This window comes from Scyliorhinus torazame, chromosome 3, assembly GCF_047496885.1.
Source record: "Scyliorhinus torazame isolate Kashiwa2021f chromosome 3, sScyTor2.1, whole genome shotgun sequence".
NCBI lineage: Eukaryota > Metazoa > Chordata > Chondrichthyes > Carcharhiniformes > Scyliorhinidae > Scyliorhinus > Scyliorhinus torazame.
The window spans coordinates 219,887,105-219,912,962 of record NC_092709.1 but is presented as its reverse complement, the minus strand read 5'-3'; the positions used below and the strand labels follow the sequence as shown (position 1 = coordinate 219,912,962).

Genomic DNA, 25,858 nt, shown 5'->3' with positions numbered 1-25,858 from the left:
ATCGGACGCACTTTCGAGGCCCGAGGCCTCAAGGTATAGACTGAATTTCTGCTTGAAGACCCGCCAAGGTTCCCAGAGATCCGGAGCTGTGGAGGTGCCTGGATCTTTTCCATGCCGCTGGAAGGCAGTTGCTGGTCGTCAGTGAACATTCAAAGGTAAAATACTTAGAAGCAGTAGCCATACCTGGTATCATGTCGTGTTATTCACCCTGGGGCAACATGGACTGCAACACGATGCAGTTAAATGATCAAGCATACACCAAATGTAGGCATTGGTTCACTAAGATTTATTGAACTTCAGTAACAAAGCACACAGCTGCCTGTGGGTTGACTCTCTCCTACTCTAAGTAAACTAACATTAACTATCTAGACCAGGCTAGCTCTGATCCATGTGAAGAAGGTGTTGAATGATTTGTACACCCTGGCTATCACTACAGTTGTCACCAGTGGAAAGAGTCAGAATGCTGATGCCTCGTGTGTTTTATAGGTGGAAGCCCCACTCTGGTGTTCTGTCTGGTGATTGGTCATGTTCTGTTCTGTATGTTGATTGGCTCACCTGGGTGTCTGTCACTGCCTGCTTTTACCTCATGATGTGCATCGGTGCATATTATGACACACACAAGCACGGTTATGCTTTGAACTTGTTAAGCTGGACAGGGCATCCCTACTAGGTGCGCACACCTGCAAGCAGCTGAATCTCATTCAAAGGGTTTACACCACGACATCCTCCCATGTGGATCTTCAGGCCGGCATCGACGACACCCTCGCCCAGTATCCTGATGTGTTCAACGGGATGGGCACGCTGCCGTATCGATACAAGATTCTGCTACGTCCTGATGCCAAGCCAGTGGTCCACGCACCACGACGAGTCCCTGCTCCACTGAGAGAGCGCCTGAAGGCACAGCTCATGGATCTTCAGCAAAAAGGTATATCCAAGGTCACCGAACCGACTGACAGGGTCAGCTCGATGGTGTGCGTAAAGAAGCCTTCGGGGGACCTGCGCATCTGCATTGATCCCAAGGATCTCAATACGAATATCATGCGGGAATACTACCCCATCCCGAAGCGCGAGGAACGCACGAGTGAGATGGCACACGCGCGCATCTTCACCAAATTGGATGCATCACAGGGTTTTGGCAAATCCAGCTGGAAGAGTCCAGCAGAAGGCTCTGCACTTTCAACACGCCTTTTGGCAGATACTGCTACAATCGCATGCCATTTGGCATCATCTCGGCATCAGAGATATTCCATTGCATCATGGAGCAGATGATGGAAGGCATTGAAGGGGTTCGTGTGTACGTGGACGACATCATTGTTGATCTCCAAATTTCTTTCCCTGTCAGTCTGGCCTCAATAAAAGTTGAGACGGATTCGCACGTAAACAGAAGTTATTTATTTAGCTTGCAAGCTTGAATCATCTTACAGAAATGTAACAGGACATCCAGCCTCTTACACTCCAGAAAACGACTGAACTAACAGACAAAGGGATCTCTGCAAAATCAATTCAAATGGTATCAAGTTTCACATACTCGACGGACATAGGTCAGCCTATGTCCCTCCTGACCTGTTCGATCTATTCTGATTGGCTCACTTCCAATCCCTTTCTCTGGCCCCTATCAATGAAGCATCACCCTCATAGACACACCTCTTCCTGCTTTTTCCATGCGGTCTCAAATTCCTTTGTCCCTAACTGCAAAAATCAAAGTGGCTTATTTCTACATTACATTAACTAGTATCTCTAAAGTAACTATTTTATATCACATTCGTCATTCCCTCCTTTTATCATTCCATGATAACCGAACTATCCAATCTATAGCTACGGTTCCTCATCTAAAAAGATCCGTCGCTGCATTTCCAATTCCTGCCTTAGCCCCCCTTCATCTGCCTCACCCTCATGGATTTTAACAGTTAAATTTTTTTTCTCGGTGATTGGGGCGGTGATCTGATCCAGTGCACCCCGCATTCTACCCATCACACATTTAAGGATGGCCAGGCCCACAAAGATGCAGCCGATAGCTACCACTAGATACATGGCCATATTTATCAACCAGTCCTTCCATCCTCCAGATCCCCAGTTACCCCAAGAGTCAGGATCCTGCATCCCGTCCAAGTGATCCCGTATGCGATCCATAAATTTAGTAATGTTAGCGGTCAAGTCCTGAACACCCATGATCCACTTGCTCTGTACTATGGCGCATACCCCACCCTCACGGGCCAGAAGATAGTCAAGAGCATACCGGTTCTGCATTGCAAACAACCGTAGCTGAGACAACTCCTTAGTTATTGCCCCGAGGGCTCCCAAGGTTTCATTTCCCAAGATGGTAAGGCCGCAAATAAAATAATTCCGATCACTAACAGCCAAGGAACCCCCCACACCTCCCAGTGTCAATACGCTCAGAATGCCCCACCCGGCTGAGTGGCCCCGGTTGGGTGCGAGAACCTGAGGTTTTTTCCAGTTCTCGCAAAATTCAGCAGAGACTGCCCGGCGTGCTAACTGATTATGCAGGTTCCACGCCGAAGGGCAGGGGACTGTGGTAGGGACTAGAGTCCCTATAGCAATTCGGCGGGGAAATGGGGTGACAAAACGTTGGTCGCCGTACCATTAAATAAAAAGTAGTATCCTTGTTCCGTGTGGAGACTAGCATCACAATCAGTATATCGGTTGCGTAAGGACCTCCCAGTAGCCCAGTTTATCCAATTTTGAAATGCCCATTCGGGCCGCCCAGCAATGCAGAAAGCCCTATTCCCAACAGTGATATGAGAGACATTCGCCCAGCCACAAAGGAGCTGGAGGCCAGCGTTCAATGGAACGCAAGTGATGTTGTAACAAACGCATTGGCCAGACGCCTGGGTGATATGGCACCTCCTGTCCGTACAGGTGGGAAACAGACATGTTATATTTGTGTCCACCTCTACCAGCAAACAGCCATATTCTTCACTGCTGAAGCAATTCTCGTACGACCGGGAATCCCTATTGGGAGTGAAGTGGCTAGGTATGTACGCCCTCCACCGTCGCAGCCTATCGTACTGTGAATGGGAATTATCCCGAGGAAGGGGAAGGCAAATAGCCGGTGGTGCTGAATCCGGATCGTAAGGAAGAGTGACTTGCTCGGGCAATGGCTCGGAACGCTGACAATGAACCACCGTTTGGGGAGTGCCCCAAAGCGGTGAAACAGAAAATAACCTAGACACCGCTGCGGGGTTTGGGTAGCAGACAACCCGTCCCTGGCCATACAGACGGTGGTAAATCTGGTAGAAGAGATTCATACTACCCGGGTTTTCCTCAGTTTGGCCTTTAATTAACTTAAGTGCATCTCCCGGTAACCTACGTTCTAGCTGTACTTCCCTTCTCACACGCCCCGTCCTCTCTCTAGTCCCTTTCTCTTTCTCATGGTCTCTTCCTACACTCTTCTGACAGCCTGATGTTACCTTTATTGTACCACTTTTAACACATCCAAAATCAAATTTACATGTATTCCAAAAACAAGGCAATGTCCATATAATGTTCCCTTCCCATCGCCGGGACCGGTGCAGCTGCTTCATGACTCCCGCATTCTCCTTAACTTTGATGACCTTCCATGAGTCGATACCATGTCCTCGTATATGGGGGCAGTGAAGAACATCACCTTTGCATAGGTGATGTATCCTTGTAGATTGGTTGGGGCTACACAGATACATAATATTCCCCTTTTCCATGTCCATCGCCAATAACACGCCAAGCGAAGTGAGGCCAAATATCAGACAGACGATGCGTAGCCACTCCATCATGCTCCACACCTGTAAAATAGCACTGGAGAAGGGAGGCAGGTTAGTATCCGACCTTTTACAGTAGTGGAGATGGACTCAATTTACAGTGATGTAGGTGGACCCAAGCACTTCGCCCCTCCACTTTAACTGCTGTGGGGGTGGTAAGGAGAACTTGGAAGGGCCCATCCCATCGCGGCTCCGACCCCTTCCTAGTCCAATTTTTGACCATGACATAACTACCGGGCTGGACTGAAAGTGAGCTAGGTACTGGGGCAATGGCTGGTGAGCCGCACGGACTGGGCCATGGAGTTCCTTGAGCACTTGCGTAAGGGCTAGAACATAGGTGGTCATTTCTTCAGTCATCTGATGAAACTGAACCCGTCTGGGAACCTGCAGGCTCCAAGGAGTTCTAAGAGGCCTGCCATAAAGAATCTCGGCGGGAGAGAGCCGGGCTGGTCCCGCAGGTGTAACCCGCAGCTGGAAGAGGGCAACGGGGAGCAACTTAAGCCATGTCAGTCCCGTGTCTGCTCTTAATTTAGCCAATTTAGTTTTGAGGGTCTGATTGTGTCTCTCAACCAACCCGGCCGCCTGCGGTCTGTAAGCACAGTGTAACTGCTGGCGTATGCCCAACTGGGAGCAAAACTCCTTGTTAATTTGTCCAATAAAATGAGGCCCATTATCAGAACTTAACTGAGCTGGTATACCGTACCGGGGAATGATTTCCCTCATCAAGACTTTAACCACAGTAGCAGCTTTACTAGAGATAGTCGGATACGCCTCAACCCATCTGCTGAACACATCCACAATGACCAAAACATATTTATAACATTGACACCTTTCCAACTCAATGTAATCCATTTGGAGCGTCTCAAAGGGACCACTGGGCAACGGGGTTTGCCCCTTCCCACAAGGGATACCTTTTCCGGTGTTATATTGCTGACAAATCAAACACCGATTACTGATACTTTGGGCCAACCCCTGCATTTTAGGGTGCCACCAAGTGTCCAGCAACAAATCACTAGTCCCTCGAGCCCCACAATGAGTTGCAAAGTGTACACATTCGATGACCCATAAAGCCAGTACATCAGACATACAAGTCTGATGTGCAGGCGTGGTCCATAAAGAGGAAACAGAATCATATGTACAACCTAACCGTTTCCACATTTGTTTATCACTCTCAGGAGCGTCCTCCTGTAACCTTATGACGTCTGGCATTGGCTTGTCAGAAGCAGACACATTCATAGTAGATCGTTTAGTCTGACTTAACATTTTAGGCACCATCACTTGCTGAATTTGTGCGGCTGTGCGCGCTGCACGATCTGCTCGTTCATTACCAACGTCAACTGGGGTTGTACCATTCGTGTGGGCAGCGCATTTAATAACGGAAATCTGCGCTGGCAGAAGGGGGGCCTGCAGTAGGTCATTAACTAAACCCCGGTGGGATATTTGACCACACATAATCATGTCAGGTTGTTCTGACGAAATGTCACTCAAATCGCCCCTTATTGTGGTAGTTTCCTGAATCAAGGCTAAACAGTCGTGGCCAGGTGCGTCTTCATGGACAGGGGGACCACTAAGAAAACAGGCTGGATTGATAGTGGTACAGTATTTAAATGTCAGACGTGGATTGTTCAAAAGGTATATCTCATACCTATTCTGACGAGCTGCGGTAAGATGCTGACCATTCGCCCCATATCCCTGGCATGGTACTGGTCATGGACCTGACGTGTAATATGAGGGCTTACCGAAGCTGACTGTGGCCATAAATGTGGTGATATTGTAACAAAATCGGCTGTACCTTCTTTTCCCGTGACTGTGGCTGTAACCTTGACTGGCCATTCGGTCTCAAGTAATGGCCGGTATTTGTCCTCCAACTCCCTGTTTCGTCCAGTTCTGTCATAGGCCAGGGTAACATGATGCAGTGACTGTTCAATGTCTAACGTCCACCACTGGGGGGTGATAGAAATATAGCACTGTTGTCTCATCCTCCTCTTCGCTGATCCACCCACCCAAAGTCACTATATTGGAGCTCCTGCTGGTAAACTACCATTTCTGCCGCTTGTTGGGATCGCTGATCATCCTTTTTCATTACATACTCAGTCTTAACCTTTGTAACTGAGCCTCCTTCTTGGCCTACACCCTCCTTCCAGTAAAATCTGACTGCCCTTGCCATCTGGGAATGGTCATTCTCTGTCCAATTCATGTTATTACATTTCACAGCAGTAACCACAGAAGGTGGTAGGCAATGCATTAACATAGCACAGTATTGAGGGGAATTCTGACCATTTTGATACAGCAAATCGCCTGACTGCCCCCGGTAGATTTCATTAAAACGCCCCAGACATTCCTATGGCTCGTCAATCTTCCTAGGTTTTAGGTCTAAGATAACAGAAAGATTTATGGGCCTTTGAAATGTGCTATTCAACGCATTCAAGATCTGTGTCCTTCTTTTCTCTATTTGCTCTCTTTTTTTTTAAAACTTAAAAATGTTTGAAAATTCAAATTGAATTACTGCAACTTGCAAGCTTAGCTCTGATCTCAACTCAGAACTAAATTTACAATTTGCTTAACACAAACTTGTATAACATTTACAACTTAATTATTTCTTTATCTTAACAATTTTTCTTTTAACAAGTTTTTTTTCTGTTACATACACATAAGTATTAGCAAAATCAACTATCATAAGTATTAGCAAAATCAATTATCATCTCCAGATTGACACTTTTTAAAATGGTGTCCATGATCTTCTTTAAGTTTCTATTAATCTCCAGATAAAATGAGATAAACCTTATTTCAAGTAAGTAAAATTTAAGATTCTGGCAATTTCAATCAATTGCTTTCGAAAATAATAACTTTTATCAAAGAGGTGGAGAAACCCACTGGTTTCCTTTAATTAATTCAAAACGTAACTTTGCTGGTGTTCACTGACTCAAAGGAAAGGTATCCGATTACACTGCAGACTGGTGCTGTTATCTCAAGGCCTGAGTGAGAAGCACTGTCTGTTTTCAACTCCGCCTGCTGCTGTTAACCCTTTGAGAGACTTCTGCTTCAACCTCACAATCTCAACTAGACCTCGGAACTTTACAGTCCAAGGAGACAATTTTAGCTTAATCAACTATATATTTAAAACACTCACACATAGAGTTGAACCATCTTCAGATTTAAAAACAGTTATACTGGACTGAACCCCCATCTATTGAAGTCCCATCAGCCCCTGAACCCATATAATAGACTGAACCTTTATTATTTAAAGTCCCATCAGCCTCTGAACCCTGATAATAGACTGAACCTTTATTATTTAAGTCACATCAGCCTCTGAACCCTGATAATAGACTGAACCTTTATTATTTAAGTCACATCAGCCTCTGAACCCTGATAATAGACTGAACCTTTATTATCTAAAGTCCCATCAGCCCAAAACCCTAACCCAAGCCGAAACAACAATATGAAATCCCATCAATTAAAGTGCTAATCCCCAGACTGACCTGTGATTTCGTCGAGGCGGTCTTTCTGTGCCAACCGCGAGTGACCAGACTAATCAGACGATAAGAAGAGGGGAACAATCAATGCTGGTCGTTTTCCATTTCTACATTGAGGGCCCTTTGTTCCCGTCCTCCTGTTCATAATCAGTCTAATTCTGATTTCGCAGTTGGATCAGGATCGCCCAGAGAAATCCCGGTTTTCGGCACCAAATGTTGATCTCCAAATTTCTTTCCCTGTCAGTCTGGCCTCAATAAAAGTTGAGACGGATTCGCACGTAAACAGAAGTTATTTATTTAGCTTGCAAGCTTGAATCATCTTACAGAAATGTAACAGGACATCCAGCCTCTTACACTCCAGAAAACGACTGAACTAACAGACAAAGGGATCTCTGCAAAATCAATTCAAATGGTATCAAATTTCACATACTCGACGGACATAGGTCAGCCTATGTCCCTCCTGACCTGTTCGATCTATTCTGATTGGCTCACTTCCAATCCCTTTCTCTGGCCCCTATCAATGAAGCATCACCCTCATAGACACACCTCTTCCTGCTTTTTCCATGCGGTCTCAAATTCCTTTGTCCCTAACTGCAAAAATCAAAGTGGCTTATTTCTACATTACATTAACTAGTATCTCTAAAGTAACTATTTTATATCACATTCGTCATCATCATATGGTCCACGACCCCTGAAGAACATGTGTCCCATCTCCAGAAGGTATTCCGCCATGTACATGCCAACGGTCTAAAGGTAAACAGGTGCAAATGTTGTTTTGGCACGTCGATGCTCAAGTTCCTAGGCAACCAGATCTCACAGCATGGTGTGCGCCCGGACACAGAGAAAATCAAGGCTATCGAGGTGATGAAGGTCCCTGAGGACAAAAAGGCGGTGCTGCGCTTCCTGGGTATGGTCAATTTTTTGGGCAATTTCATTCCAAACATGGCCACACACACCACGGCCCTACGTAACTTGGTGAAAAAGTCAACTGCCTTTGAGCGGAAGGCGGCACACCAGAGAGAGTGGCTGGAGTTGAAAGCCAAGCTCACCACTGCACCAGTCCTGGCATTCTTCGACCCAAACCGGGAGACAAAGATATCCACAGATGCGAGTCAAGATGGCATTGGTGCGGTGTTGCTTCAACGAGATGACATATCATCCTGGGCACCAGTAGCCTATGCATCAAGGGCGATGACGGCCACTGAAACCAGATATGCACAGATTGAGAAGGAGTGCTTGGGTTTTCCCACCGGCATCCTCAAATTTCATGATTATGTCTACGGCCTGCCGACATTCCCTGTCAAGACGGATCACAGACCTCTGGTCCACATCATCCACAAAGACCTGAACGACATGACGCCTTGGTTGCAGAGAATCCTGCTTAAACTTAGGAGGTATGACTTCAACTTGGTGTACACACCTGGCAAGGAGCTCATCATCGCTGATACATTGTTCCGCTCCATCACCTCGCTCAGTGAGCCGCTGGAGATCATCCAACATATCGAATCGCAGATGAAGCTGTGTGCTAACACTCTCCTGAGAGTGATAGTTCTCATCCGTGGTGAGACAGCCAAAGACCCCCTCTTGCAGCGCGTCATCCACAACCTCGCCAATGGCTGGCAGAAAGGGCAGTGCCCACAATTTTACAATGTGGAGGATGACCTGACGGTGATTGATGGTATCCTCCTCAAGCTGGACAGGATTGTCATTCCACTCAGTCTCCAGAGCTTGGTGCTGCACCAGATTCATGAGGGACACCTGGGCGTCGGGAAGTGCAGATGCAGAGCCCGGCAAGCTGTCTACTGGCCTGGCATCAGCCAGGACATCACGAACATGGTCCTGAACTGTGCTACCTGTCAGCGTTTCCAGCCAGCGCAGAGCGAGGAGACACTCCAACAGCATGACATAGTGACCTCTCCGTGGTCCAAGGTTGGCATCGACCTCTTTCATACGAATGGTCGCGACTACGTATTGATCATCGACTATTTCTCGAATTACCCTGAGTTGCTGAAGCTCCTGGACCTCACCTCTCGGACCATCATCAAAGCCTGTAAGGAGACGTTCTCAAGGCATGGCATCCCAATCACCATCATGAGTGACAATGGCCCGTGCTTTAACAGTCGAGAATGGTGGAGCATGTCACCTCCAGTCCGCACTATCCGCAGTCCAATGGAAAAGTCGAGAAAGGGGTGCAGATTGTGAAACACCTCATCAGCAAGGCCGCAGACTCTGCTTCCGACATACACCTTGCACTGCTCGCGTACAGGGCAACTCCATTGTCCACTGGCATGTCGCCGGCTCAACTCCTGATGAACAGGGATCTGCGGACGACGCTTCCAGCCATACACCTGACCAACTTGGATCACCTCCCAGTGCTGCAGAAGATGCAGCAGCTCAGAGACCGTCAAAAGCGAGGACTATGATGCCCATGCCACCGATCTGGCCGTGCTATCCCCGGCAGATACTGTCAGGATCAAGATACCGGATGGTGGGTGGTCTGCCCCGGCTGTCGTTGTTCGACAGGCCGTGCCCCGCTCTTATGTTGTACGTATGGCTGATGGCTCCATCATGCAAAGGAATCGACGGGCACTGCGCAAAGTTGCCTGCCCACAACCACTTTCTCCTCCATTTCCATATGTTGAATTGCCACCTCCTGATACCTCGCACCACGAGGCCACCAGTCAGGCTTCCATCCCGCCTGTCAAGGCGCCATCGTCCCCTCCGCCACCTCTCTGGTGATCTACCAGGATCAGACGCAAGCCTCAGAGACTGGACTTGTGAACATTTGTTTTGTTTGCTCTGTTCTGTTGTTCTCCGTCAGTCACGTTAGACAGACTCATTCATATGTAAATACATTCACATACGCCAACAAAACATTTTTAAAAAGGTAGATGTCATGATATGCAAACATGCAGCAAATGAACACATAGAATAGGATATGACCAATGAGCAGTCACGGCACTCAGGGGTGGTATCTGACTATAAAAGGGATGAGGCACTCACACCCCGCCTCTTTGCACAGACTAACATCTGCAGAGTGAGACAGGGTGTATCCTCAGCATCACACCCCAGCACGTGGCTTAGAGCAAGGCTGGTTCAGTTAGACTGAGTTACTACATTTAGATTAGCAGAGAGTCGAACTCATTGAGAACTGTGCTAATAGTTCAATAAAACACATTGAACTCACTTCAAAGTCTGGAGCACCTTTTACTCAAAACTGCATCAAGTGGCAGCTTGTGTTATTCCAAATTACATAACACAACAGCCCTCACTATATGAAGTTAGCCCTCCTATTCAAAGCTAGTCCTCACTATTTAAAGTTAGCCCTCACTATTTAAAGCTATTGCTCACTATTGAAAACTAGCTCTCACTATTGAAAGCTAGCCCTCACCTTGAAAGCTAGTCCACACTATATAAATCGAGCCTTCAGGATATAAAGCTAGGCCTTACTATTTAAAGTTAGCCTTCACTATTTAAAGATATGGGGCAAAATTCTCCGTAATCGGCGCGATGTCCGCCGACAGGCGCCAAAAACGGCGCAAATCAGTCCGGCATCGCGCCGCCCCAAAGGGGCGGAATCCTCCACATCTTGAGGGGCCGAGCCCTAACCTTGAGGGGCTAGGCCCGCGCCAGACTGATTTCCGCCCCGCCAGCTGGCGGGAAAGGCCTTTGGTGCCCCGCCAGCTGGCGCGAAAATGACATTGCCGGGCGGCGCATGCGCGGGAGTGTTAGCGGCCGCTCACGGCATCCCCGCACATGCGCAGTGGAGGGGGTCTCTTCTGCCTCTGCCATGGTGGAGACCGTGGTGAAGGCGGAAGGAAAAGAGTGCCCCCACGGCACAGGCCCGCCCGCGGATCGGTGGGCCCCGATCGCGGGCCAGGCCACCGTGGGGGCATCCCCCGGGGCCAGATCACCCCCAGGACCCCGGAGTCCGCCCACGCCGCCTTGTCCCGCCGGTAAGAGCGGTGGTTTAATCCACGGCGGCGGGACAGGCATTCCAGCAGCGGGACTTCGGCCCATCCGGGCCGGAGAATCGCGGGGGGGGGCCCGCCAACCGGCGCGATTCCCGCCCCAGCCGAATATCCGGTGCCGGAGAATTCGGCAACCGGCGGGGGCGGGATTCACGCCCGCCCCCGCCGATTCTCCGACCCGGCGGTGGGTCGGAGAATCTCGCCCCTGATGTGGAAATGCCGGCGTTGGACTGGATTGAGCACAGTAAGAAGTCTTACAACACCAGGTTAAAGTCCAACAGGTTTGTTTCGATGTCACTAGCTTTCGGAGCAGTGAGTAGTGAGGGCTATTTAAAGATAGCCCTCACTACTTAAAGATAGCCCTCACTACTTAAAGATAGCCCTCACTATTTAAAGCTAGTCCTCACTATATATAGTTACCTTTATATGAGCCATCCCCGCACCCCCCACCCGACAACTGCGCGCCCAACACCCTAGCCAGGGCCAGTGTCCATAACGGACACCTCTGGCAACTACCCGGAGGTGAGCCGATGAATGCGATTGACGTCTCCCAGACTAACGTAGCCGGCCTAGCTCAGTCGTAATGCACAGCCGATTCCCTAGGACAGATGCTGAATGGTGATTCCCGGCCCCCTACGCAACATGGGAAGACGGGCTGACCATACAGGTCAGATTTGTTGAAAGGGCAGGAATGATGTGGTCCCTACTCAGGGCCGAAGCCAGCTCATATACCAATCCCATGACGGACACGGACACCAGGGCTTGGAGACCAGTACGGACCACCATCATGTTGGTACCCAGAACTAAAGGATGATGTCACTCACTACGTTGAGGACTGCCTCATCTGCGACCAGAATATTCCCGACGGTGCGCCAGGAGGGGACATATTGGACACACCCGTCCTGTGGAGGGTCCTTGGACAAATCCCCATGTGGATTACATCGGACTACCCCCACCATGCAGGAATGAATTTAAGGATATAGTGGTTACCATTGGTACCTTCACGAAGCAGTTCCCACCCGCAACGCAACCACCCCACAACCACTCACACTCTCCAGTCCCCCTATTGGACATGGGGCCACGCCGGACGGTTGATCAGATTAGCCGAACGATTCGAGGACCAGGACACGGTAACCCTGAACCCAATGAACACAAGCAACCGGCAGACGGGGTCTGCCGACCAGGGGAGGGAGATGATTCCATGGATGAACCCCCCATGGGGGTATTATAAGAACAACTACGGAGCGCAGTGTTCTGAGGTGTGTGGAGCACAAACATTCTGAGGTGTCCAGATGATGGCAATCGGACGCCTCCCAAGAAGCATGGTATACGATTTCTGATGGAACCTGCCCCATCATGTGTGCTCCACGCACACACGGTTTCTTTGTTTGTGCTTTGTTTCAACCTCGACTCCCCATCCCTTCTTCTCCTACCTGCATGCTATTTGCAATTCGAATTGCCCCTCGCCTCTCACTGATCAGACTCTGAGAGCACCTCCATCATCAGCACTCACGTTAAGCCGTCTTCCCCCCCCCAACAAATAACAGACCACCAACCCATTCTACATTGTGTGCCTGCCACACAACTCCACGATCGACCCCCACTAAGAGCAATTGTTATATTCATTCTCTGACCATCTTCTCTCCCCCCGCCCGCCAATCAGAGTCCGATCTTCTCCGTCGCTGTGCGTGGGGCTCACCCCACCTTCCATAGAATCGGGGACGGTCCCTCACCAACCACACACCCTCATCCTGTCATCTGTCCTTGGACACCCAGCATATTGTCATATCTGTTCTTGCTGGTTCTGACCCACCAGTCTATTCAGACCTAAGAAGTAATCCCTTCCTAGGGATACACCCTCGTCCTGTCATCAGGCTTTGGACACCCAACATATCGCCATTGCGTTCTTGCTGGTTCTAACCCACCAGTCTATCCTGACCTAGGAAGTAGCCCCTTCCTAGGAATACACACTCGTCCTGCTCTTCAACACACTCGGGTAGTGGAGTAATGGCATTTCCCCCGCCCTACCCGGGGACCTACGGAACTATTTAAAATGCTCGGGTAGTGGAGTAACGGCATTTTGTAGCCATCTAAGATGGCCACCTGCAAAGGACCATGGGAATTATGGCCAACCCAGGACTCAGACAGACACACAGCCTATGTGTATCTAAAACGCAGTTAACCAGACATGACCGAAACCCCCGCTCGTTTACATTATAATGGCCCATTTTCCCAGGACAATAGAACTCCAATCAAGCAACCGGTACAGCCACAGACTGATCGGTGCCACTCCCCTTACTCAGAAAGCCCAACTGCCAAGGTCAATGACCACTAAGGACCCGCCCAGCTACCAAGGCACCCGCCCCTTTATTGGCCGAAATCGAAGAGAGTGATCAGAGCCCTGGTGAACTATTCGGTCCAAGGTTAAGGACTGCCCCAAAGAGTGCGAAATTCCTGGGGTATAAAAGAGGGCAGAGCCATGTGTTCTGTCTGTCTTGCATCCGGCCTGTGACACCCAATTGCAGCAGGAGCAGCCAGCTAAGTTCAAGACCAACGATCGCTATCTGACGGATGAGCCCAGCAGAGACAGAACCACTTTCTTCGAATCAGCCAAGTGAAATCCAGATAAAGGCCTTTATCCATTTGCACAGTGCCGGTTGCCCTGAAGTTAAGTATAGGTTATTGTAGCTGATAGGTGTAGTTTAACTCATAGTAGATATTGTGTTTGCATGTTGAGATAATTCTTGTGTATGTGAACCATATTTTGAACTAACTAACTGGTTGTGTGGTCATTTGATCGATATAAGGGAAAGTTTTGTGATTCACCGAGATAAGTAAATAGAGCAACATTATTGGCGACCTTTGACGGGACTCTATTAGGAGTGACGAGAGAACCCACAAACTTTGAGTCCAATTGCGAGAAAGAGAAAGAACCACAAGTGCAAGTCCCATAGCGACCAAATGACCGAATTTTGGAAGTGTGTACTAACCCGTATGCGTACCTAACAGGAAGAGTAAGGTAAACTTGTTAGAATTGTGTACAACTATCGAAGGACTGTGAGCCGGAAAATAGCTGAAGCCATACCCACTGTTCAAATCGCCGCCTTATTCCCCTGTCCCAAATTAAAAGTAGAGAAAGAGATAAGAGACGTAATGGCCACTAAAGCTATGGAAAGATTGATGAATCCAGAGGAACCCGAGGTTGCAGCGACCAACAGAGCAGAGCAATGTCCAATTGGGAGGAAGAGTTAAGGAAATACTTAAAGGGGAAAGGATGGCCCCTCTGGTCGAATTTCTGCGCTAATAATGAGTCAGAACCTGGAAAGATAGGACAGGCTTGATGGGAGAACGTAAGCGAGGTCCACAAGAAAAGAGAAAGTCAGAAAGCTGATGGCAATAGTGTCCTGTTTGGGACAGTTGCGAGGCACAGAGGAGGTCGTGAAGATGCTCCGTAGGCAGTTAATTGAGAAGGAAGAAAAAAGCGAGGGAAATAATAACGAAAGCAAGAAGATAATTGAGCAACTCTGGGAACAGTTAGCAGCTAAGGATAAGGAAATGGCCAATGTAAAACGCGCACATCAATCATGTCTAGGTCACCTTAGTAGCTTCCAGACCCAGTATGATAAAGCTTACCAAGATACACAGTGTGCAGTCCTGGTAAAAGAGGAAACAGAACGACATCCGGTTGCGGCTATGCGGAGCTAAGCCGCACGATTCGGCAGCTCCCGCTACCACGGACTTTGGGGCTCGTTAGAGGAGCCCCAACGGAACTTTTTTTTTTGACGCAGCCCGTGGGGAAGGGAAGAGAGAGGTCTTCCTCCAACTTCTATGAAACGGACCAGAAGTGTAACGGCCAAAGGAGCGGCACTGGAGCAACGGGAGAAGCGAGGGGAAGAAAACAAAATGACAAAGGGGAGCTGCAGGAGTTCATCAAGCGCTGCTTCGAGGAGCAGCGCGAGGAGATGCGCAAGGAGATGTTGGCGCCTATGCTTTCGGCAATTGAAGGACTCGGGATCACCCAGAAGGCCCACGAAGCTAAGATCCAGGAGGTACAGAAAAGAGTCAGTCAGAACGAGGACGAGCTCGTGGGCCTGGCGGTGAGAGTGGAGCAGAACGAGGCGCTACACAAGAGGTGGGCGGGAAGACTCGAAGACCTGGAGAACAGGTCGAGGAGAAAGAATCTGCGAATCCTGGGTCTCCCTGAGGGAGTGGAGGGGGCTGATGCCGGGGCATACGCGAGCACGATGCTCGAGGCGATGATGGGCACGAAGGCCCCTTCGAGGCCGCTGGAGTTGGACGGGGCACATCGGGTGCTGGCAAAGAAGCCCCAGGCAAATGAGCCGCCAAGGGCAACGGTGGTGAGGTTCCACCGGTTCATGGCAGAGAGTGGGTCCTGAGATGGGCCAAGAAGGAGCGGAGCAGTAAGTGGGACAATGCAGAGATCCGAATATAACCGGACTGGAGCACGGAGGTTGCAAAGCGGAGAGCGGGTTTCAACCGGGCCAAAGCGGCGTTGTACCGGAAAGAAGTGAAATTCGGAATGCTGCAGCCAGCGCGACTGTGGGTCACATACAAGGGCCAACACTATTACTTCGAAACGCCTGAAGAGGCGTGGATCTTTGTACAAGCCGAAAAGTTGGACTCTAACTGAGGGTTTGTGAGGGTGAAGGGGATGTTTTGGGGTTTGATGTGTGATGGTTGTTGTATATAGGGGGTCAATCACGTGCAGGAAATGTTGCATGGGCTGGGGGAGAGAGACAAGGCCGCGACAGGAGCTGCGCCAGAGGGGGCAGAGCGGGCTTTGGAAAGGCGGGAAGAGGAACGAAGGAATACATATGGATTGGGAGACTCCCACGCGGGGAGGTCAATGGAACAGCGGGGGAAGCCGGGGTCAGCAGGCGTCAGCTGACTGACGGGAGTGACATGGGGGGGAGCAAAAAAGCTAGACAGGGGTCTAGCGGGGGAGGGGAGGGGGAAGCGGGGGGTGGGGGGGGGGGAAAGGGTTGCTGCTGCACTGGCCGAAAGGGAATGGGACACAGAAGAGGTGGTCGGGACGGGGGTCCCCCCTCTGGGGGACTGGAGGGTGAGGGAGGCGTGGACACGGGACTGGCCCAGAAAAGGAGATGGCTAGTCGGCGGGGCGTGGGGGGGGTGAGAGCCCCTCCAACCCAGCTGATAACGTGGAATGTGAGGGGCCTGAATGGGCCGGTGAAGAGGGCTCGAGTGTTCGTGCACTTAAAGGGACTGAAGGCGGACGTGGCCATGCTCCAAGAGACACACCTGAAGGTGGCGGACCAGGTCAGGCTAAGAAAGGGATGGGTAGGACAGGTATTCCACTCGGGACTGGACGCGAAGAATAGAGGGGTGGCAATATTGGTGGGAAAGCGGGTTCATTCGAGGCCAAGACTATTGTAGCGGACAATGGAGGGCGATATGTAATGGTGAGCGGTAGGCTGCAAGGGACGTGGGTGGTGTTGGTAAACGTATACGCCCCGAACTGGGATGATGCAGGATTCATGAAGCGCATGTTGGGGCGCATTCCGGACCTAGAGATAGGAGGCCTGATAATGGGAGGGGACTTCAATACAGTGTTGGATCCAGCACTGGACCGCTCCAAATCAAGGACTGGAAAGAGGCCGGCGGCGGCCAAGGTACTTAGGGGGTTTATGGGTCAGATGGGGGGAGTGGACCCATGGCGGTTTGCAAGGCCGCAGGCCAGGGAATTTTCTTTCTTCTCCCATGTACACAAAGCCTACTCCCGGATAGATTTCTTTGTTCTGGGTAGGCCGCTCATCCCGAGGGTGGAGGGGACGGAGTATTCGGCTATCGCCGTTTCGGACCATGCCCCGCACTGGGTGGAACTGGAGCTGGGAGTGGAGAGGGACCAACGCCCGTTGTGGCGGCTGGATGTGGGACTGCTGGCGGACGAGGTGGTGTGTGGGAAGGTGAGGGGGTGTATCGAAAGGTACTTGGAGGCCAACGACAACGGGGAGGTGCGGGTGGGGGTGGTATGGAAGGCGTTGAAGGCGGTGATCAGGGGAGAGCTAATTTCCATTAGGGCTCATAGGGAGAAGACAGAGGGTATGGAAAGGGAAAGGTTAGTGGGGGAGATTTTGAGAGTGGACAGGAGATACGCTGAGGCCCCGGAGGAAAGATTACTTGGGGAAAGACGACGGCTCCAGACGGAGTTTGACCTGTTGACCACAGGGAAGGTGGAGGCACAGTGGAGGAAAGCGCAGGGGGCGACCTACGAGTATGGGGAAAAGGCTAGTCGGATGCTGGCACACCAGCTCCGTAAGAGGATGGCAGCGAGGGAAATAGGGGGAGTCAAAGATGGAAGGGGAGCCACGGTTTGGAGTGCGACGAAAATAAACGAGGTATTCAAGGCCTTTTTTGAAGAGCTGTACAGGTCCCAGCCCCCAGCGGGGGAAGAGGAGATGAGACGATTCCTAGATCAGCTGAGATTCCCGAGGGTGGAGGAGCAAGAGGTGGCTGATTGGGGGCACCAATTGGGTTGGAGGAGCTGAGCAAGGGTTTGGGGAGCATGCAGGCGGGGAAGGCCCCGGGACCGGACGGATTCCCGGTGGAGTTCTACAGGAAGTACGCAGACCTGTTGGCCCCGCTACTGGTGAGGACCTTTAATGAGGCAAGAGAGGAGGGGACCCTGCCCCCGACAATGTCGGAAGCGACAATTTCTTTGATCCTAAAGCGGGACAAGGACCCACTGCAATGTGGATCGTACAGGCCGATCTCGCTCCTCAATGTGGATGCAAAGTTGCTGGCAAAAGTGCTGGCCACGAGGATCGAGGACTGTGTCCCGGGGGTAATCCACGAGGACCAGACGGGATTTGTAAAGGGCAGGAAACTAAACACCAATGTGCGGCGGCGGCTCTTAAACGTGATAATGATGCCATCGGAGGAGGGAGAGGCGGAGATAGTGGCAGCTATGGACGCGGAGAAGGCCTTTGACCGAGTAGAGGGGGAGTACCTCTGGGAGGTGCTGCGTAGGTTTGGCTTCGGGGTAGGGTTTATCAATTGGGTTAAGCTCCTTTACAGAGCCCCGATGGCGAGTGTAGTGACGAACCGGCGGAGGTCGGAGTACGTTCGACTGTACCGAGGGACAAGGCAGGGGTGCCCCCTGTCCCCCCTGTTGTTCGCATTGGCGATCGAACCATTGGCCACGTCATTGAGGGAGTCTAGTAAATGGAGGGGGGTGGTCCGAGGGGGAGAAGAGCATCGGGTGTCACTATATTCGGATGACCTGTTGCTGCACGTGGCGGATCCAATGGAGGGGATGGTGGAGGTCATGCAGACTCTAAGGGAGTTTTTGGGCTATAAGCTCAATGTAGGGAAGAGTGAGCTCCTTGTGTTACAGGCGGGGCCCAAGAAAGAGGGATAGGGGACCTACCGCTGAGGAGGGCGGAGGGGAGCTTTCGGTATCTGGGGATCCAGATAGCCAGGAGTTGGGGGACCTTACATAAACTGAATCTGACGAGGTTGGTGGAGCAAATGGAGGAGGATTTCAAAAGATGGGACATGTTACCACTGTCGCTGGCGGGTAGAGTGCAGTCGGTCCAAATGGTGGTCCTTCCGAGGTTTCTGTTTGTGTTTCAGTGCCTTCCCATCGTGATCACTAAGGCCTTAGTTAAGAGAGTAGGCAGGAGTATTATGGGGTTTGTGTGGGCGAATAAGACCCCGAGAGTAAGGAGAGGGTTCTTGGAACGCAGTAGGGACCGAGGAGGGTTGGCGCTGCCAAACCTGGGGAGCTACTACTGGGCAGTAAATGTGGCGATGATCCGCAAGTGGGTTATGGAGGGAGAGGGGGCGGCATGGAAGAGGGTGGAGATGGCGTCCTGTAAAGGAACAAGCCTGGGGGCGTTGGTGACGGCACCGCTGCCGCTCTCGCCGACAAAGTATACCACGAGCCCGGTGGTGGCGGCATCACTAAGGATCTGGGGCCAGTGGAGACGGCACCGGGCTGCAATGGGAGCATCAGTGTGGTCCCCGATCAGGGGTAACCACCGGTTTGTCCCGGATAAGATGGTCGGGCGGGGATTGGAAGAATGGGGGACCTGTTCATCGACGGGACGTTTGCGAGCCTAGGGGCACTGGAGGAGAAGTTCAAGTTACCCCCGGGAAATGCCTTTAGATATATGCAGTTGAGGGCTTTTGTGAGGCGACAGGTGAGGGAATTCCTGTTGCTCCCGGCACAAGAAGTTCAAGATAGGGTGATCTCGGGTGTATGGGTCGGGGAGGGCAAGGTGTCGGAAATACTCCAGGAGTTGAAAGAAGAGGGGGAAGCGCTGGTAGAAGAGTTGAAGGGTAAATGGGAGGGGGAGCTGGGGGAGGAGATCGAGGAAGGTCTGTGGGCTGATGCCCTAGGTAGGGTTAATTCCTCCTCCTCGTGTGCCAGGCTCAGCCTGATACAATTTAAGGTGGTCCACAGAGCGCACTTGAGGGGGGCGAGGTTAAGTAGGTTCTTTGGGGTAGAGGACAGATGTGTAAGGTGCTCAGGGAGCCCGGCGAACCATGTCCATATGTTTTGGTCATGCCCGGCACTGGAGGGGTTCTGGAGAGGAGTGGTGGGAGCAATATCTCAGGTGGTGAAAGTCCGGGTCAAGACAAGCTGGGGGCTGGCTATATTTGGAGTAGTGGACGAACCGGGAGTGCAGGAGGCGAAAGAAGCCGGCATTCTGGCCTTTGCGTCCCTCGTAGCCCGGCGAAGGATCTTGCTCATCATGTGGAAGGAGGCGAAGCCCCTTAGTCTGGAGGCCTGGATAAATGATATGGCTGGGTTCATAAAGTCATAAAGTTGGAGAGGATTAAGTTCGCCTTGAGAGGGTCTGCGCAGGGGTTCTACAGGCGGTGGCAACCGTTCCTAGACTATCTCGTGGAGCGTTAGAGGAAGGTCGGTCAGCAGCAGCAGCAACCTTGGGGGGGGGGGGGGGCGGTGGAGGGGACGTCCTGGGAGGGAGGGGGGAGGGGGGGGGGAAAGGGGGGACTACCTGGGAGGGTGGATGAGCAAGAGATAACATGAAGGGTTGGGGAAACTGGCACGTACGGGTGAGGGCCAGTGTACAAAGCTGTGTAAATATATCATTTTGCCATGTATATATCTTGCTCTGCGCGATTTCTCGTTTTTTTTGTTACCGGGGGGGGGGGGTGTTATTGTTTGTAAGGGAGAAAAATTGTGTTAAAAAACTTTAATAAATATATTTTTTTTTAAAAAGAGAGGAAACAGAACAACAGGTCACCCAGCTAACTAGCAAATGCGCAGATTTAAAAGCAACTTTGAGAGTGCTCCACAACTCCACTAAGGAACAGAGGTAGAGTACTGTTGACCATGCTAAATGCCGACAGAAGATAGAAAAGTTACAGTCGCTACTCTCAGTACAGAATGGCTTCAGGTACATTTTCAGGCAGGATTTAGAAAGAACAAAGAACAAAGAAAATTACAGCACAGGAACAGGCCCTTCGGTCCACCCAGCCTGCGCCGATCCAGATCCCTTATCTAAACCAGTCTTTTATTTTCCAAGGATCTACTTCCCTCTGTTCCTCGACCGTTCATGTATCTGTCTAGATGCATCTTAAATGATGCTATCATGCCGGCCTCTACCACCTCCGCTGGCAAAGCGTTCCAGGCACCCACCACCCTCTGCGTAAAAAACTTGCCCCCTCTCACCTTGAACTCATGACTCCTTGTAATTGACATCCCCACTCTTGGAAAAAGCATGTTGCTATCCACCCTGTCCATAACTCTCATAATTTTGTCGACCTCAATCAGGTCCCCCCTCAACCTCTGTCTTTCCAACGAAAACAATCCTAATCTATTCAACCTTTCTTCATAGCTAGCACCCTCCATACCAGGCAACATCCTGGTGAACCTCCTCTGCACCCCCTCTAAAGCATCCACATCCTTCTGGTAATGTGGCGACCAGAACTGCACGCAGTATTCCAAATGTGGCCTAACCAAAGTCCTATACAACTGTAACATGACCTGCCAACTCTTGTACTCAATACCACGTCCGATGAAGGCAAGCATGCTGTATGACTTCTTGACCACTCTATCGATCTGTGTTGCCACCTTCAGGGTACAATGGACCTGAACTCCCAGATCTCTCTGCACATCAATTTTCCCCAGGACTCTTCCATTGACCGTATAGTCCGCTCTTGAATTAGATCTTCCAAAATGCATCACCTCGCATTTGCCTGGATTGAACTCCATCTGCTATTTCTCTGCCCAACTCTCCAATCTATCTATATTTTGCTGCATTCTCTGACAGTCCTCCTCGCTACCTACAACTCCACCAATCTTAGTATCATGAGAAAACTTGCTAATCAGACCACCTATACCTTCGTCCAGATCATTTATGTACATCATAAACAACAGTGGTCCGAGCACGGATCCCTGTGGAACACGACTGGTCAGCTTTCTCCATTTTGAGACACTCCCTTCCACCACTACTCTCTGTGTCCTGTTGCCCAGCCAGTTCTTTATCCATCTAGCTAGTACACCCTGAACCCCATACGACTTCACTTTTTCCATCAACCTGCCATGGGAAACTTTATCAAACACCTTACTCAAGTCCATGTATCTGACATCTACAGCCCTTCCCTCATCAATTAACTTTGTCACTTCCTCAAAGAATTCTATTAGGTTTGTAAGACATGACCTTCCCTGCACAAAACCATGCTGCCTATCACTGATAAGCCTATTTTCTTCCAAATGTGAATAGATCCTATCCTTCAGTATCTTCTCCAACAGTTTGTCTACCACTGACGTCACAGGTCTATAACTCCCTGGATTATCCCTGCTACCCTTCTTAAACAAAGGGACAACATTAGCAATTCTCCAGTCCTCCGGGACCTCACCCGTGCTCAAGGATGCTGCATAGATATCTGTTAAGGCCCCAGCTATTTCGTCCCATCTCTTCCCTCAGTAACCTGGGATATATCCCATCCGGACCTGGGGACTTGTCCACCTTAATGCCTTTTAGAATATCCAAAACTTCCCCCTTCCTTATGCCGGCTTGATATAGAGTATTTAACATAGCCTCAACATCCGTCATGTCCCTCTCCTTGGTGAATACCGATGCAAAGTACTCATTAAGAATCTCACCCATTTCCTCTGACTCCACACATAAATTCCCTCATTTGTCTTCGAGTGGGCCAATCCTTTCTCTAGTTATCCTCTTGCTCCTTGTATACGAATAAAAGGCTTTGGGATTTTCCTTAACCCTGTTAGCCAAAGATATTTCATGACCCCTTTTAGCCCTCTTTATTGCGCGTTTGAGATTTGTCCTACTTTCCCGATATTCCTCCAAAGCTTCATCAGTTTTAAGTCGCCTAGACCTTATGTATGCTTCCTTTTTCATCTTAGCTAGTCTCTCAATTCCACCCGTCATCCATGGTTCCCTAATCGTGCCATTTCTATCCCTCATTTTCACAGGGACATGTCTGTCCTGCACTCGAATCAACCTTTCCTTAAAAGACTCCCACATTTCAAATGTGGATTTACCCTGAAACAGCTGCTCCCAATCCACATTCCCTAGCTCCTGTCGAATTTTGTTATACTTGGCCTTTCCCCAATTTAGCATTCTTCCTTTAGGACCACTCTCGTCTTTGTCCATGAGTATTCTAAAACTTATGGAATTGTTATCGCTATTCCCAAAGTAATCACCGACTGAAACTTCAACCACCTGGCTGGGATCATTCCCCAATACCAGGTCCAGTATGGCCCCTTCCCAAGTTGGACAATTTACATACTGCTCTAAAAAACTCTCCTGGATGCTCCTGAGAAATTCTGCTCCATCTGCGCCTCTAACACTACATGAGTCCCATTCAATGTTGGGGAAGTTAAAATCTCCCATCACGACCACCCTATTGCTCCTACATTTTTCTATAATCTGTCTACATATTTGCACCTCGACTTCACGCTCGCTTTTGGGAGGCCTGTAGTAAAGTCCCAACAATGTTACTGCACCCTTCCTATTTCTTAGCTCTACCCATATTGCCTCAGTGCTCGAATCCTCCATCGTGCCCCCCTTAATCACAGCTGTGATATCATCTCTGACCAGTAATGCAACTCCTCCACCCCTTTTACTTCCCTCTCTATCCCTCCTGAAGCATCTATACCCTGGGATATTTAATTGCCAGTCTTGCCCTTCCCTCAACCAAGTCTCAGTAATACCAATAACATCATATTCCCAGGTTCTAATCCAAGCCTTATGTTCATCTGCCTTACCTGCTACACTTCTTGCATTAAAACAAATGTACCTCAGACCACCTGTCCCTTTGCGTTCATCATCTCTTCCCTGTCTACTCTTCCCCTTAGTCACATTGGGTTTATTATCTAGTACCTTACTGGCTTTAGCTGCTGCCTCTTTACTGACCTCTAACTTCCTAATCTGGTTCCCATCCCCCTGCCACATTAATTTAAAACCTCCCCAACAGTGTTAGCAAATGTTCCAGTCCTGCCCAGGTGTAGACCATCCGATTTGTAATGGCCCCACCGCCCCCAGAAACAGTTCCAATGTCCTAAAAATCTGAACCCGTCCCTCCTGCACCGTCTCTCAAGCCACGTATTCATTCTGACTATTCTTGAATTTCTATTCTGACTGTCTCGTGGCACTGGTAGCAATCCTGAGATTACTACCTTTGAGGTCCTACTTTTTTACTTATCTCCTAACTCCCTAAATTCTGATTGTAGGACCTCATCCCATTTTTTCTACCTATATCTTTGGTGACTATATGCACCACAACAACTGGCTGTTCACCCTCCCCCTTCAGTATGTCCTGCAGCCGGTCTGAGACATCCCTGACCCGTGCACCCGGGAGGCAACATACCATTCGGGAGTCTCGTTTTCGACCACAGAAACGCCTGTCTACTCCCCTTACGATTTAATCCCCTGTGACTATAGCCCTGCCAGTCTTTTTCCCGCCCTTCAGTACAGCAGAGCCAGCCACGGTGCCATGAGCCTGGCTACTACTGCCTTCCCCTGGTGAGTCATCCCCCCCAACAGTATCCAAAACGGTATACCTGTTTTGGAGGGAGATGACCGCAGGGGAGACCTGCACTGCCTTCCTGCTCTTTCTATGCCTTTTGGTCACCCATTCCCTGTCTCCCTCACCAATCCTAATCTGCGGTGTGACCAACTCACTGAACGTGCTATCCACGACCTCCTCAGCATCGCGGATGCTCCAAAGTGAGTCCATCCGCAGCTCCAGAGCTGTCATGTGGTCTAACAGGAGCTGCAGCTGGACACACTTCCCGCACATGAAGGGGTGAGGGGCATCGGTCGCGTCCCTGAACTCCCACATTGAGCACGAGCAGCATAACACGGGTCTGTGATCTCCTGCCATTTTTACACTTTACCTTAACTGATTACAAATATAATATCAAATAATGAATAAGTGAAAGGAATAAAGATTTTACTTACCAATCACAATACTTACTAACACATGAAGAGTTAAATTTCTCCCAGCTACTGCTAATTGGAGCACTTTCCTTACCAGCCAATCAGGTCACTGCTTTGCTGTGATGTCACTCTTCAAGGTAAGTTTTTAACGTGGAAAACTTTCCTTCCCGACAGACCCCTGGCCACTGCACCCGCCGGAAATCTGAAGGCCTTTTCTCCGGCAGCTGTGTCCCCGCCGCTCTCCTCACGCTCTTTTATCCTGTGTCCCCGGCGCTCTCCTCGCGCTCTTTCACTGTGTCCCCGGCGCTCTCCTCGTGCTCTTTTATCCTGTGACCCCGCCGCTCTCCTCGCGCTCTTTTATTCTGTGTCCCCGCCGCTCTCCTCACGCTCTTTCACTGAGTCCCCGCCGCTCTCCTCGCACTCTTTCACTGCAGGCTGTGACATCACGGTTCAACTTCTTTCTACTTCTACCTGCCCTCGAGTCTCCCTCTTGATCTTGACTCAGCTGGGATCCTTACAGTGATTGTCTTTTTTTTTGGTTAGAGGAGGAGGTAGAGAGGGAAACACTGAAGAAGTGTTTCAGGTTTAACTGTCACTTGACAACAGCTCCTCCACAAACCACCTTCAAGATATGGTGACCGCAATGCAGTAATGCAAATATTCCCCGCAACAGCCAATCAGCAGCTCCGCTCTACTGCCCTCTGCTGGATTTAGATGAGGAAGATGCTCCCGATTGGCAACAGTTAAATGAAAGCGCCCCGATCCAAAGCCGCAAAAGCAATACGATTCCCACAGCAAGCCGAGGTTATTAACAGTTTGTTAGACCAAGGAGTTATTCGACCCGTAGCTTCCACAAATAATGCCCCAATTTGGCCTGTAAAAAAGCCCAACGGTTCATGGCGAATAACGATCGACTACCGAGAACTTAATAAGGTAACCCCTTCAGCAGCCCCCACTGTTGCCATCAGTCCTGCGATCATGCTCAAACAGGGTGCACAGGCAAAGTATTTCACAGTGCTGGACATCAGCAATGGCTTTTGGCCCATCCCGTTAGACAGGGCCTGCCAGTATAAATTCGCATTTACGTTTCAAGGGCAGCAGTACACGTGGATATGCCTCCCACAAGGATTCTATAACTCCCCCTCCATTTTCCACCAACAATTGGCCAACGGACTTTCTAAAGTTTCCCGAATGCCTAATACAATATGTAGACGATCTGCTCTTGCAAACGGACACAAAAGAGGA

At 50.1% G+C, this 25,858-nt stretch overlaps 1 protein-coding gene across 1 annotated transcript in view; it reads right to left on the bottom strand.

The window, feature by feature from the left end:
* Window positions 1-1,331: 1,331 nt before the first annotated feature.
* The window catches only part of LOC140408949 (uncharacterized), a 71,035-nt gene continuing 46,508 nt past the window's right edge, over window positions 1,332-25,858 (bottom strand). Inside the window, exon 2 of the mRNA XM_072496890.1 lies at window positions 1,332-3,789. Within this exon, the coding sequence (XP_072352991.1) occupies window positions 2,550-3,767 (1,218 nt within the window). The 5' untranslated portion in view covers window positions 3,768-3,789 and the 3' untranslated portion in view covers window positions 1,332-2,549. The remainder of the gene's footprint in view (window positions 3,790-25,858) is intronic.